This window comes from Natrix helvetica (assembly GCF_964273705.1).
Source record: "Natrix helvetica genome assembly, chromosome: 5".
Taxonomy (NCBI): Eukaryota; Metazoa; Chordata; class Lepidosauria; order Squamata; family Natricidae; genus Natrix; species Natrix helvetica.
In genome coordinates, this window is record NC_138551.1 from 102,501,886 (window position 1) to 102,517,649 (window position 15,764).

The window sequence follows — 15,764 nt, forward strand, 5'->3', positions numbered from 1 at the left end:
GCAAATGACCTATTAGGGGATAGGTCCTGGGATTCCACCTCCTCGGCGAGGACCGACTGGAGATCTTCCCGGGAGGGAGGGGCTCCTGAAAGGGACTGCACCCTGTCTGCCTGGCGTCTGGCCTTCTCGAATTGCTTGTCAAGGGCCCGCTGGCGCCTTTCAGCATCCTTGGCCTCAGCTACCGAAGGGGTTCTGGAACGCTGTTTCCCAGAGCTACCCCCACCACTCTTGCCCGCACCCCCACTCCCCGAAGAGGAGGAACCCTTGCTAGGGGCCTGCGAGAGGCTCGGTCTAGCGTCTTGGGAATCGGGAGGACTGGGCAGGTCCATAGTCAATGACCACACAAGATGGAGCAAGGCTATGATAAGGCAGAAGGATAGATATAGACTGGGTGCTGTAATGGGAAACAAAACGAAATGATCGTTAAAATTGCCATATATACAATTAATCGAATCAATACTATGAAATCATCCCATGTTTCACACCAGTCGGAGGCCCAGGGGTAGGATTGGGGCCTGCACCGAGGTGCAAAGCTCCGCAGGAGAAGCAGGGAGGAGAATGACTATAGAAAAAATCTTTAGGCCTGCGCTTACTTAAGGCCTCCTCCCTGAGCCGGTATGATGACCGTTGGAATGGCACAGGAACCAGCGCCGCTCGCAAAAATAGACAAAGGGCGAAGGTGGCGATCCTAGCCCGAGAAACCCTTGCTAGGCCCTGCCACCTCCAGCGGCCTCCTGAACAACGAGGCTGATGCAAAATGGCGGCCATGGCTGGGCGCGCTATTTTCGCGCCTAAAAATGGCCGCCGCAACAGCGTGGGGCTAAGGGAGAGCGAGGGGCGAACGCGCCTCGCAATGGCGACGATCGCCCACTCCTCCCTGCGGCAGAGGTCCTCTAGCAGGCCGGGGAAGCGAAAAAAACTTCGACGAAAATAACAAACGAGGGGCCTGGGGACTTAGGAACCTCGCCGCTGCAGCCGCGCCGTTTTAAACGACAAGCGGCAGGCCTCCGAAGCCGTCCCAAGAGGATCGGCTGAGGGGCACCCCCCACCACCTTCCAGCTTACCTCCTGGCCTTCAAGTGCAGATTGTACTGAAGAAAGTCGCAGAATTTAAGAGAGAAACGTCTCACGATGTTGGAGGAATAGTAGAGAAAAACTTTAAACGTAATATGAGAGTCCAAGCCAAAAAAGGATCAATTTAGCTCAGAGCTCTAACTAAATACGTCCAAACGGGCTGACTGAGGAAGAATTCTGGGGGATTGAGCACACCAGGAGGAGGTGTGGCTTAAGGAAAAATAGTTCCTCAGTCCTAAGGGCAAGCAGACTGAATTAACCCATTGCTTGGACTCTCCAAGCGGTGTACAGGAAAAGTGACTTATAACAGCAGCACTTTATACCACTTCACAGTGCTTTATAGCCCCCTCTAAGCGGTTTACAGAGTCAACCTTTTGCCCCCAACAATCTGAATCCTCATTTGACCGACCACCAATGGATGGAAGGCTGAGTCAACCTGGAGCCAGTCAGGATTGAACTCCTGGCAGTGGGCAGAGTCAGCCTGCAATACTGCATTCTCTCCTTCCTTCCTTTCCTTCCCTTCCTTCCCAGTTAGCACTTAAGACTTATATACCGCTTCTCACAGTGCTTTACAGCCTCCTCTAAGCGGTTTACAGAGTCAGCCTACTGCCCCCAACAATCTGGGTCCTCATTTGACCGACCACCAATGGATGGAAGGCTGAGTCAACCTTCAACCAGTCAGGATTGAACGCCTGGCAGTGGGCAGAATCAGCCTGCAATACTGCATTCTCTCCTTCCTTCCTTCCTTCCTTCCTTCCTTCCTTCCCACTTAGCACTTAAGACTTATATACCACTTCTCACAGTGATTTACAGCCTCCTCTAAGCGGTTTACAGAGTCAGCCTACTGCCCCCAACAATCTGGGTCCTCATTTGACTGACCTCCAAAGGATGGAAGGCTGAGTCAACCTAGAGCCAGTCAGGACTGAACTCCTGGCAGTGGCCAGAGTCAGCCTGCAATACTGCATTCTCTCCTTCCTTCCTTCCTTCCCACGTAGCAGTTAAGACTTATATACCGCTTCTCACAGTGCTTTACAGCCTCCTTCAAGCAGTTTACAGAGTCAGCCTATTGCCCCCAACAATCTGGGTCCTCATTTGACTGACCTCTGAAGGATGGAAGGCTGAGTCAACTTTGAGCCTGGTAAGACTCGAACTGCTGCCAGTCGGCAGAGTCAGACTGCAATACTGCATTCTAACCACCGTGCCACTATGGCTCTTAGGATCGTCTTTCACACTTAAAACCATTGCGCCATCTTCCTGGTCACGTGATCAAAACTCAGATGCTTGGCAACTGACTCATATTCATGACAGTCGCAGTGTCCTGCCCCGAGGTCATGTGATTCCCCTCTTGTGACCCTCTTGACAAGCAAAGTCAATGGGGGAAGCCAGATTCAATTAACAACTGCAGTGATTCGCTTCACAATTGTGGCAAGAAAGATCGTAAAAGGGGGCAAAACTCACTGATCATCTGTCTCTCTTAGCAGGGGGAATTTTGGCTCAATTGTGGTTCTAAGGTGAGGACTACCTATACAAGCTCCCGCCACTTTGAGACTGCAAAACCTCTCTCTCTCTCCCAGGAAGTCAGGATTAATTAATGACCTAAGCCGCTGCGCCAAACAGAGATCAATCAAGACCTTTCACAGATTTGTTTTTAAGCCTTTCTGTGTGTTTGTGTAAAAAGCACAAGGCAGCACAGAGTTCACAGCAGCTAAGTGGCTTTTGAAATCCTCAAATGTTATTTTATCAAGAGGCACACTTGAAAAATCCTGAAGATAGCTCAAGCTGCTTTATCTGTTTTCCAGATATATTTTTTTTAAACCAAAGGGGAAAAAAGCAACTTTGTGGGCATCCGATGCCTGAGGAACAATTAAATTCACTCGGTTTGCTGGAAAGCAAACATTCGATCAAAGTTTTGTTGATCAACTCCTGTAAGCTAGCTTTTTCTGGCCTTGAGATATGTTGAGCAAATACCTATCAGCATAGCAATATGCCCCAAAGGCTACGAGTTTTTAAAAGGAGCCATGGATAGAGCACGTGCTTTCCACGTTTCAATCTCTAATATTTATTTAATTGGTGAAGTAGAGCTTGACTGTTATTGCTAGATAGAATTCATTTACAGCAGGGTGTCAAATTCGTGTCGTCACGGTGGCGTATCGCTAAACCAGGCATGGGCATGGCCAGCACTTGATTCATGCAGCCCGTGGGCCACAAGTTTCACAGTCCTGACTGTGTCAAAATTGACCGCTGATTTCCATCAGGATAAAACAGATGCATCAAATTTTTATGCCGGCCTTTCTGGATAAAATGTATTTTATGATTCATCTCTAGCTTATGAATTACTTCTAATTAAAATTAAGAGCTGAAAAGTGTCTGTGCATGTCTGCGTTTGGGGTGGGGGAAGCAACCATTCTTAATGGTTTATTTTGGCTCCAGTTAATTAAAAATTACAATCTTTTTCTCAAAGGGAGCCCAGAACTTTTGATGTCTGAAATGGAACCCAAAGGTTTTAGAAACATTTTAGGAAGTCGCACTGGCCCTGTTCAGACACCAATGCCTAGATTTTATCAGTCAAATGAGCCCTGTGTTGGGTTTTTTTTAATCCAACATTAAAATACATAAATGAAAAAAATAAAAATTTTAAAATTTACATTTTTTTAAAGAATTTAAATTTTTTTTAAAGTACATTAAAAAAATATCCAAGATTAGAAATCCTTTTTGTAAAAAGAAAAAAAAAGGTGCGTAGAGGTTTATTTGATGATAACGAACAAGTCTGCTGACTTATCTCACTACAGGCAGAGGATCATGGAAATTATCAATGTTAACAGAAATGTATCACAATAAATGATTACAGCTGTAACTCTTTTAAGAAGATGCTTCCAATTCATAAGCTCCATGTCACAAGCTAGTCCAAAGTTTATAAAAGAATGTTCACATGTCATATTGTCTCCTTCAGGTTCAGTTCACCAACAGATCTGAAGATGAGGTTTCTAAGTAAAGGTAAAGGTTCTCCTTGCACATATGTGCTAGTCGTTCCTGACTCTAGGGGGCGGTCCTCATCTCTGTTTCAAAGCCGAAAAGCCAGCGCTGTACAAAGATGTCTCCGTGATCATGTGGCCAGCATGATTAAACGGCAAAGGCACACGGAACACTGTTACCTTCCCACAAAAGGTGGTTCTTATTTTTCTACTTGCATTTTTTATGTGGTTTCGAACTGCTAGGTTAGCAGAAGCTGGGACAAGTAACGGGAGCTTACTCCGTTACGCAGCACTAGGGATTCGAACTGCCGACCTTCTGATTGACAAGCTCAGTGTCTTAACCACTGAGCCACTGCATCTCTGAGATTTCTAGAGAAGGCCATTCTAGAAATTTCAAGAGGATAGCCTCATGTAGGCTGAGCTGCAGTGAAACTGTTAGGTATTTCCCACGAGACTGGCAAACAGAAAGCCTCAGTTCATTTTCAAACATCATGCCACAGGTTTTCCCCCCAGCAATTTTACTTTTTTCCCCTCTGGCCTTGACTAGTGCCAAAATTCAAGCCTGCAATCAGCTCTCAAAAAGTTGAGACACCTCATTACCAAAAATTAATTAATAAGAGTCTTCTGGGAAGACAGGAATATTACTGGCATATTTCAGCTTTATTTATGTGAATAGGGTATGTTCGCTACTCAGAGCTGGCTTTGACTCCAGTGATATATAAGTCCTGTTAAATAAACCTGGAAAACCGGAAAATCAATGTTCAGCCATGAAGCTCCCTTTGCAATAGGGTTTATGCTTTGTTGTAAAGCAATTGTTGTAAAGTATAAAGAATTTCAGCTAAACTACCCTGAACATACTGGACCCGTAGGTATATAATTGGTTATTCTGATATCTGAAATATCTGTTATTTCAGAACTATGTTGAAAGTCTTACAATCTCTTGCAATTGTAAGGTAAAAGTAAAAAGTTCCCCTCGCACACATGTGCTAGTAGTTCCTGACTCTAGGGGGCAGTGCTCATCTCTGTTTCAAAGCCGAAGAGCCAGAGCTGTCCGAAGATGCCTTCATGGTCATGTGGCCGGCATAACTAAATGCTGAAGGCACATGGAATACTGTTACTTTCCCAGCAAAGGTGGTTCCTATTTTTCTACTTGCATTTTTACATGCTTTCGAACTGCTAGGTTGGCAGAAGCTGGGACAAATAACAGGAGCTCACTCCGATAAGCGGCATTAGGGATTCGAACCGCCAAATTGCCGACCTTTCTGACCAACAAGCTTAGTCACTGAGCCCCTTGCAATTGTAGCAGAACATTAAACACAGAAAATACTTTGAGCCATCCAATATTATGGCAGTCACAGCAAAACCGCACTTGGTTAAAAGAAAGGGAACATATTCCATCCATCGGCAATTTCTACAACTCTGTGCCCCCCTCAGGTTATCTCAAACTTCAGATTGGATAAGAAGTGGATGAATTAAGATTCAGGCAGTTTGTGTATTGGTGGATTTGGGCTCCCAGCTTTTCCGTATCAAATCGGAAGGACTGCACAGACTTGATAGAATCCACGAATCTCAAACTTCAATTTAAATGAATTTGTTTACAAACCCCCGATGGCTTGTGGCTCTCTTAATCCAGCCAGATTATGGATCCATGCAGACTATGGAGACAATTGCTCCATGCACAGAGCAATTTGGGGTTTGGCAAAGGCCAGACCCGAAATCTGAAAGGGCTCCTGATGATCCAAGATCAGAAAGAGCCGCTTCTTCCATACTGTCCTGCCTGCCACAGAGAAGGCCCTCCTACCTAAGCTATGTTGCAAGAACCGCATGGCGCAATCCCATCCTTGCCTAAAATACCCGGCAATGCCTTTTCCAAAGGAAACAGTGGCAAATTCACCCATACTTTTTTTTGCTTTTGATCCAGGCAAGGGTTTCAACATCAACTTCAATTAGATTGCTGAGACCATCATCACGCCTGCCCTGCTTTTTGGGCACGGTTTATTCACTTAGAACAGTGGTTCCCAACGTGGGGCCCAGATCCCACAGGGGGACAATTAGATTTTTTTAATGGGGGCCATTTGAACCTTGCTTAAACCAAGTGAATGGCCTTTTAGGCTTCCTCCGCATGAGTAGAGTTCACTTTTTGAATAAAGTAAGAATTATATGTCACAGGGAGGCATCAGGATTTTAGAGATGCTTAGGTAGGGCATGGGCAAAAAAAAAAAAAAAGGTTGGGAACCACTGACTTAGAACCATCAACTGGAGCCTTGCCTGAAGGCTTCTTGCTCCGCTGGGTCAGAAAAAGCCACAGAATCGGAAGAAGTTCTCCAGAGAGCGGCTAGGAAACAGCTCCACCGAGCCAGAAACTTTATAGAAAAGAGCTTTAGCGGGTTGGCTGGGAGAATCCAAGCCGCTGGCCGAGCCCGCCAACCGGCATTACAACTAAAGAACTCTTCGGATGGCGAGATGCGCGATCAAGATCAGGGCAAGGTCTGGTTTTTTTTTTTAGCTCCGGGCTGTTTTTCCCCTTTGAAGCGGGCTGCAGAAAAAAAACCGTGTAATCAGCCGCCAGACTTCTTCCCAAGCGGCTTGGCGACTTATCGCTGTAGTGCACCGCTTCCCAAAATCTTTAGGGGGCGAGGGGGGGTTGGATCCAAGGGGGGGGGGAAGAAGGTCAGACTCCCCCGCTTAAACCGATCCCGCGTCCCGGGCATTCCGGGCGGATTCTCTCTCTCTCCTACGCTTAAAAGCAACCCCACGCTTTGGTATCCAGAGCGCCAGCTGTCGCGCTTTGGATCCCGATCAGCAGGGCACTTGCTGGGGATCCGGCGAGCCAGTAGAGCCCCCCCCCCCACTTCCCCGGTTAAGCAAGCGCCACAGACCGCTCCGTCCGGGGAGGCTGCCCAAAGGAGCCGGGCAGGGCCGGGCGGGCGGCGGAACGGCCGCGCTCCGTTCAGCTTGTAGGGGATACGGCGGCTGCCCTCGTCCCTGGCCGCGAGGCAGCTCAGACTCTCCCCCCTCCTCTTTCTCCACGCGCCTGCGAAGCGCTGAGCCGGCGCAAGTCCCGCCAACTTAGTTGGCAGCGTTTGGGGGGCAGCGGGGGCGGACGAGCATCCCCGCGCTCTGCTCTTCTCCCCTCAGGCGGCGCGGAGGGTCCCTTGGGAAGCCCAGGCGGGCAGGGCGAGGCGCCCACCTACCTGAGGGTGGCCATGGCGCCGGCGGCTGGCTAGCAATGACGGCCCCCTCGCCTGCACGCAGGGCGCTTCCCCCGCCTGCCGCTCCAGGCGCGCTCTGGGGACGGAGCCCGGGGCTCGGGCCGCCCGACCGCGCCTCCCTTCTGCCCAGCGTGCTCGCCGCCATTGGCTGGCACGGGGGAAGAGCCGGCTGTGAGGGGCGGGGCGCGCCATCTTTGCCACGCGGGGACGCGCCCCAGCTCCTTCCTTACGCCGGCCGCCTTGCGCGCCGGGGGCGCGGCGCGCTCCCGCGGTCGGGCTAGGGAGGCGGCCACCCCACCTGTGCGCCGCAGACGGGCGCGCGAGCAGAGGCTTCGGCTTCTCCGCGCCGGGGACGCCAGAGCTCCGGAGCCTCCTTGTTTCTTCGCCCGGGCCTCGTGGGAAGGGGCTGGTGCTCGAAGGGGGGCCGGCGCTTTTCTCCCTTCGCAGCGCCGGCCAGAGCCTCGAGGTGGTCCGGTGCCGTTTCTCTCCCGACTTTGTGGAACTCGAGGCGTAGGTCCCCAGCGACGTTGAGGTCGAGGTTGCCCGTCTGCATCGCGGCAATTGTCTTCCCCAGTGTGGCCGCTTTTCGCACGACGCCCTTGTCCCCAATTCAAGAGGGGTTCCTTCCTGCAATTCCCGTTTCAGGGTTTCGTGCAAGGCGTCCAGCCGCGACCGGCTTCTCTGGGTGACTTCCTTCGAACCCCGTGAAGGGCTGATGCTCCAATGCGATGGGAAGGAGGAATAACATGAGAAACGGGAGGAAGCAGCGCAGCAGCTGAGGCAATGGGGGGGTTAAGAGAAACCCAAGTTTGGACCAGAACTGGAACCCGAGAAAGTATTTCCAGCAAACCCTCCCCACCCCCAATAATTCTCGTGAACATAAAGGGATGCAGAGAGGAAGTGCGTTCAGATGTACAAAATCAATGTTGATTCTTCAAGGTAGCCTGGAATAGAAACCAAGGCCATGGGTACCAATTCTAGGTAAAAGGTATACGTTCCACTCGCACATATGTGCTAGTATCTAGAGGACTCTGCTTATCCTTTTCAAAGCCAAAGAGCCAGCGCTGTCCGAAGATGTCTCCGTGATCATGTGGCCGGCATGACTAAACGCTGAAGGCGCATGGAACGCTGTTACCTTTGGTTATCCCTATTTTTCTACTTGCATTTTTACGTGCTTTCAAACTGCTAGGTTGGCAGAAGCTGAGACAAGTAAAGGGAGCTCACTGTTATGCGACGCTAGGGATTCAAACTGCCGACCTGTCTGATTGACAAGCTCAGCGTCTTAGCCACTGAGCCACTGCATCCCCAGTATAAAATACTAGTTTTACTATAAAACTAATACAGGTAATCCTTTATGTATGACCACTTGTTTAACAACAGTTCAAATTTATGATGGCCTGGGGGGAAAATGACATGACCCATCCTCAGAGTATTATAACTGTTGCACCACCAGATTCATTTAATGGCCATGTCCACTTAACAGCAGTGGTGATTTGCTTAATGACCACAGTAAAAAAAAGGTCTTAAAATTGGGTCCATTTGCATGCGCTGGTGACCAAAACTCTGGTCCCAATTATGGTCATAAGATGAGGAACCACCTGTAGCTGCATCCTCTTATTCTAAATGTGCTTCCCCTCCCTTGGCAATAACTGCAGAGGGTCTTAGGAGCTTTCTCAGGCTGCAGTTCTAGGCTGGACTCGGTTTCCTTTGACGGTGGCTGGATTGCAGCTGTTCCTCGGTGTTACTTCTTGTACTAACTGTCACTATTTTCAAATTAGCAAATGTCACATGCACACACACACACATGCAGCAGAGCCACTCGGTTAAGCCACCTCTTGCCTTGTGCTTTAAATGAGGCCTGGGGAAAGAGCCCTCTTGCGTCCTGAAGGATGAGCACAGAGGCCACAGTTCCTGTGAGAGAACCATCCCAGGCCCAGCCAAAAAAAGGGCCCAGGTGACAGGAACCTAGCCAGACAGACAAGTTGAACAGGTGATGGCACGGGGGTTGCTGACCTTCTGTTCCAATAGCTGCTTTCAGGTGAAGAAGCATAGCTTTGGAGATCAAAAACAGGTATGGCTGCATTACCTAACTGGTGGCTGCCTCGAACTAAAACGATGACGTGTTTTCCTTTTTTAATCTTAAGGAATAGTAATAGAACTTAAAACCAAGATGGAAAAGAAAGCCGTGATGTAAAGTCTTAAAGTTATGTGAACCCAGCTGATGTGGTTTATTAAGTACAGTGTGGTTAAGACTGTACAACTTCATAGGTTGCTAGAAAAGAGCCAGTGCATTGCATTGCCTATCAGAGTGCTGGCACATCAAGAGCGCCACAAACCGGAAGGAGAGAACCGGCACGCATGCACACACTGGGAAGCTGTGCTTCCGGTTTCTGGTGCATGTGCACCGGTCACCTGGTCTTCCAATTTCTGATGTCCATGCATGTGTGAAAACCAGCTGGCTGCTGCACATGTGAATGCAGGAAACCAGAAGACCTGGAGTCCCCTACATGCATGTGTGCCAGGACACTGCTCCTCTGGTTTTCGACGCTCCCATGCATGCAAAAAACAGCTAGCACGCGGGAACTCAGAAGAACAACAAGCAACGGCTTGCATGCCTGGAAAGATGGCTCCGCATGCCACTTCCAGCACGTGTGTCATAGATTCGCCTATCATGTCACATGCTCTGATGATCTGGTGTATCTTCAACATAACAAGTTTCTAGCTTTTGGGGAACAAGTTCTTAAGACACAAAAACTAGAAGACTACAGAGACAGATCTCTGGACAAAGTGGGGCCTATTTTCCTACATAGTACCTAATTTGAGGGCCCCACACATTAAGAAAATGGAAACTTAGGCTATAAACACAAATTCACACAACATGCTCAACAAAGTTTGCCGGCTTAAGCCAGGATGTTATATAGGATCTAGCAAATGGGGGATTTCTCACTAAATCACGGTTTGATATGTGACACTAACTCATATATAGCTATCTGCACTTAAGAGTCTGAGCTAAATAGGAAATGCTGCTCTGGATAACAGATTTCCGAGAATAACATATGGCAGGCGTAACAAAATCTGTTGGAAGGAAAGAACCCACAGGATACAATTAGCACTCTGGAAATCAATGCTGTCAGATTTTAAAGCTCCTTGGGGCTAGTGGTATAGCTAGTCAAAGTAATCTGAATCAAACTAGAAAATTCAAATGCCTCCTCAGGTATCACCATTGCCGACTGCATTAGTTTCCAGAGGTTCCCGGATTCTTGAGATGTAAATGCCTAGGATTATCATAATTATGAAGGAAATAATGGGGGAGGCATTAGGTTTTCAGCAATACAGGTAGCTCTCGCTTATGGTCGCACAGGATCATAACTCAGTCATTAAGCGATGTATTGCTAAGATGCGATATTACCTGCCCGACTTACAATGGCAGTGTTCTGACCGAGGCTTCCCAAGAGCATGAAGCAAACTCCTTGTCCTGACAAAAAACCCTTTTATTAATTGACTGTGAATTCTGCTCATTCACATCCAGAAACGTCTTTCAAAGGGGGATTTACAGTCACAGACCTTATCTGGCTTGGAGAGCTGCCAGGCCAATAGTTGCAAAACTTGGCCAGGAGTCTCGGAGAATCACAAACCAATGAAGTGAACTAATTGTCTCCTGCAAACTCCACTCCCCTTTCGCTCCTCTTCTATTTCCTCTGGGAGGGGTCATTCACCATCCACCTGTGGCTTTACTCCCAAGACAACCCCCGTTCTTTAGCAGTTCCCTTCGTCTGGCAACTCTGCACATGTGCACACTGGGAACAGGCTCCAGCTGTTCCTCTGCCTCACTGATGTCTGATTCCGAAGGCAACTGATAAATGTCAGACGGCCCTGGCCCACTGTCTGCCTCCAACACAGAGCCCTCATCAGAGTCTTCCCCAAACTCCAGGACTGGCTCATGTTCCTCCCCAACCTCCTCACTGTCCGAATCTTCTGCTAGCTCTGATGGCCACTGGCGGGCCACAACAGGCAGGTCCAATTGAAACCTTCCCCACTGACTTTGCTTGTCGACAGCTGGCAGGAAGGTCACAAAGGGACACTACAATGCCCACAACCACAAGGACCCATCATAAGTGCATTTTGGGCAGCATCATAATAACTTAAAAACTGTCCCTGAACAAGAGGACATTAAACAAGCATTACCTGCACATGATTTCAAAGACACCTCCAACTGTACTTTGCCAACATCCAGCATCCTCAGGCTAAAACTCTGGAAACGTACACTCACACACGTTGTGCGAAGGTCAGTTTCCAAAGTACCTAAAAAGTGCAACTGACACATTTACATCTCCTCAGTGGAGCTTTTCAAAGTCTTTTAAGATATATCTAGGGGTGGGATTCAGCTGGTTTGGGCAAATTGGATGCTAATTTTACGCCTGGTTCGCCGAACTGGTAGTTGCAAGGACTGTCTGGCCCCACCCGCCCCAGGAGTCTCCAAGTGGCCCATTTTGGATGCCACTTAAGTGTAGGGCCTGCACAGAGGCTCTGGGAGGGTGAAAAACGAGCCTCCTGGAAGTCTGGAAGTGGGCCTGTTTCCAGCCTCCAGAGCCCACGGGAGGTCATTTTTGCCCTCCCAGAGGCTTGAGAAAAGCCTCCGGAGCCTGGGAGGGTGAAAATGCCCCCCATCACCACCCTGGTGCAGGAGAGTGAGTAGGCCACGCCCACCCAGCAACTGGGCAGAGAACCAGTTGCTAAAATTTTTGAATCCCACCCCTGGATAGATCCCGTCTGGGCCTCGGCAGAAAAACCACAAGTCTTTCCAGCCTTGAAATGCAAATTGCTGATGAGCTTCATCAACCTTGCATTCCCCGTCACCAAGGAAGTCAGCCATCCATCAGCAAACATTTTCAGGAAGTACCTGCTTCCTTGTTCCAAAGGTGCTTTTTCTTTTAAAGAGGCAACTGGATTTTCTTGGGGTTTTTTTCTTTGAAGATGTTTTGCTTCTCATCCAAGAATCTTCCTCAGTTCTGACTGAATGGTGGGGAATGGACAGCTGGACATTTGCATTACAGAATTCTTTGCATTTTGTAAAACTTCACACTTTAACTTCACACTCTAAGAGGTTTACAGAGTCAGCCTATTGCCTCCAACAATCTGGGTCCTCATTTTACCCACCTTGGAAGGATGGAAGGCTGAGTCAACCTTGAGCTGATCAGAATCGAACTTCTGGCAGTGAGCAGAGTCAGCCTGCAATACTGCATTTTAACCACTGTGCCACCACGGCTCTTAATCCAAACCAACAAGAGGCAGTGAAGACCACATGCTTCCTAAACTAGTCCTGCTAGGGCAGTTTCATCATTAATTCTAAATTTCCACAAGACAAGACTGAGTTCTCCAACAGCTCAGTCCATCCAGCGGAAGGGCAGGGCATCCACAGTGCACCCCTTCAGAGGAGTCCCCTGCTGTCCCTTTGGCAGAAAAGGTGGTAGTGGCATATTTTATTTTCCTGGGCTCCAGGAACACTACAGATGGGGACTGCAGCCAAGAAATTAAAAGACGTTTGTTCCTGGGGAAGAAAGCTATGGCAAATCTAGACACCATACTAAAAGACAGAGACATCACCCTGCCAACAAAAGTGCAGGGTATAGTCAAGGCTATGGTTTTCCCAGTTGCAATGGATGGCTGTGAACGTTGGACCATAAGGAAGGTTGAGTGCCAAAGAATGGAGGCCTTTGAACTCTGGTGCAGGAGAAGACTCCTGCGAGTCCCTTGGACTGCAAGGCCATCCAGTCCTAGAGGAGATCAACCCTGACTGCTCTTTAGAAGGCCAGATCCTGAAGATGAAACTCAAATACTTTGGCCACCTAATGAGAAGGAAGGATTCACTGGAGAAGAGCCTCATTCTGGGCACGATTGAGAGCAAAAGAAGAAGGGGACGGCAGAGAAGGAGGTGGCTGGATGGAGTCACCGAAGCAGTAGGCATGAGCTTAAATGGACTCCGGAGGATGGTAGAGGACAGAAAGGCCTGGAGGAACATTGTCCATGGGGCCGCAACGGGTCGGACATGACTTCGTGACTAACAGCAGCAACATAGTGCCTATATATTATTCATTAATCTGGAACCATGTCTAACCTGCCTGTCTTAATAAAAGTCCTGTGTGCGAATTCAAAAAAGTTAGGGTTAGGGTCAGTTGACTACGATGTTGCTTTTCTCTTTCCTCTCCTTTTTTTCTTTTATTTTCCTGCACTTTTTACACCTTTCTTTTTTTCTTTCTTTCTTTTACTTTAATTTGTAGTAGTTTTTACTGCGAGGACTAAGAACTTCAATGCAATTATTACCAAAAACATTTTGCGAAGTACCACTTCTTTCTTACTATTACTATATACAATATACAGCAGTGTTTCTCAACCTTTGCAACTTTAGGCCTGGCTGGCTGGGAAATACCGAGTGTTATAGTCCACACATCTTAAAAGTTGCAAAGGTTGAGAAACATTGATATGCAATGTAGGTAGAGATTCTCAGTCATCCAGGTAATGGTTGTCCCAAAGGTGCTTTTTCAGGAGCCGTCTGGATTTTCTTGTTTTTTCTTTTGAAGAGGCTTCACTTCTCATCCAAGTAGCTTCTTCAACTCTGACAGGATAATGGGGGATTTATACTCCTTGCAGGCAGCTGGTCATTTGCATCCTTTTAGAGCAGGGGTCCTCAAAGTAAGGCCCAAGGGTCAAATACGGCCCACCCAAGCCATTAATCTGGCCCGTGCAGGGCCACGAGGCTGCCCCACCCATATGGCCCCACCTACCTGGCAGCCCCCATCCACTTTCTGGAGGCAGAGGAGGCCAAAAATGGAATGCATCGAGGCCTCACCTCCCCAGCCTCCAGAGCGGGAGGGAGGGGGGGAGAGAGAGAGACAAACACAGTTCCTCAGAGCACCCCCAAAGCAGCCACAACACTTCACTAACCTGATTTCCACCCCCAGGAGCATAACAAATTAAAGTTTAATTTGTGTGTATTGTTTAATAGACTACTATATTGGCCATGCACACCCAGTCACGTGACCACTTAGCCATGCTCACCCAGCCGGTCTGCCCTCCCCCAACAGTCTGAGGGACCTTGAACTGGCCTTCTGTTTAAAAAGTTTTAGGACCCCTGTTTTAGAGGGTCTTTGAAGCTCTTGGAGGTTTATCTGTGTCTCAGGGTCACCTGAGTAGTGCAAATGGTTCCTGCAGTCTGCCATTTTTTTCCTCTGGAAATCCATTCCTACTCCCACACCATTCTTATAAATCCTTCCATTCCCCATTATCCTGTCAGAGCAGAAGAAGCTTCTTGGATGAGAAGCGAAACGTCTTCAAAAGACAAAACGAGAAAGTCCAGTTGCCTCCTGAAAAAGCCCCTTTGGGACAACCATGACCTGGATGACTGAAAATCTCTACAGACCTTTAGCTATGCAATTTGGGATGAACACCTTTGGAATGGTGTGGGAGTAGGAATGGATTTCCAGAGGAAAAACTGCAGACTCCAGGAACCATTTGAGCTACTCAGGTGACCCCGAGGATACAGATAAACCCCCAAGTGCTTCAATGACCAAATATATGCTCACCTTTTTATGGCATTTATTATATTTCATGTAAATTCCATCTACAGTGACTTTCAAACATCAGAAGCAATTAAGGTGAGAAGCTTCCACTCCCTTATAAACTAAAAATCTTTTTAAAAACTGACAATTACATTATTGTGTGGATATTGTACTGAGGGTCAATTTCTTTTCTAACACAGCTGCAGCTTACCAAATGACTCAGAAGGAGCTTCCCCTGGGAATGTATAACATTTCAAAGGGTGGACAGCTTTATGTTCTGGCCTAGGCTTCCCAAGATCATGAAGCCGACTCCTCGTCCCAATAAAACCTCTTTTATTTAGGCTAAAGGGAATTCCTCTCCAGCAAAGTCAACAGTCTTTCAAGAGATTTCACAACTACAGACCTTGATCAGTCTTGGAGAGCTGCCAGGCCCATATCTTCCAAACAGCAATCTGTAGCAGACAATACTTGGCAAGAAGTCACTTCACCCTAATGGACTGAACTCATTGTCTCCTGCAAACTCCCCTCACCTTTCCTTCCTCTTTATTCCCTTTGGGAGGGCCATTCACCGTCCTCCTGTGTCTTTACTCCTGAGTTGGCCCTTGTTTCTTAGATGTTCCCTTCATCTGGCAACTCTGCGAATGCACACATCAGGAACAGGCTCCAGCTGTTCTTCTGCCCCACTGATATCAGACTTCGATGGCAGCTTATAACTGTTGGGCTGCCCTGGCCCCATCTTTGCTTCCAACGCAGAGCCCTCATCAGAGCCTTCCCCAGACTCTAGGACTGGCCCATGTTCCTCTCCAACCTCCTCATTGTCCAAATCTGCCGCCAGCTCCACTGCCATTGGTGGGCCACAACACTTTATATATTTGACCGATCAATAAAGGGATTTTATTCTCACATAAAATGAGGACCAAGTTTGTTGGGGCAAGGTGCTGACTCTGTAAG

The 15,764-nt window shown here is 48.2% G+C and overlaps 1 protein-coding gene across 2 annotated transcripts in view; it reads right to left on the minus strand.

Moving 5' to 3' along the window:
* ADK (adenosine kinase) overlaps nt 1-15,764 on the minus strand; it is a 298,775-nt gene that overhangs the window by 266,047 nt on the left and 16,964 nt on the right. The window contains exon 1 of one of the 2 annotated variants that reach the window (XM_081956529.1): nt 7,240-7,392. The exons of the other annotated variant lie outside the window; for it this stretch is intronic. Coding sequence (XP_081812655.1) covers nt 7,240-7,253 — 14 coding nt within the window. The 5' untranslated portion in view covers nt 7,254-7,392. Of the gene's footprint in view, nt 1-7,239; nt 7,393-15,764 lie in introns of those variants that run through there. 2 annotated transcript variants of the gene reach the window in all.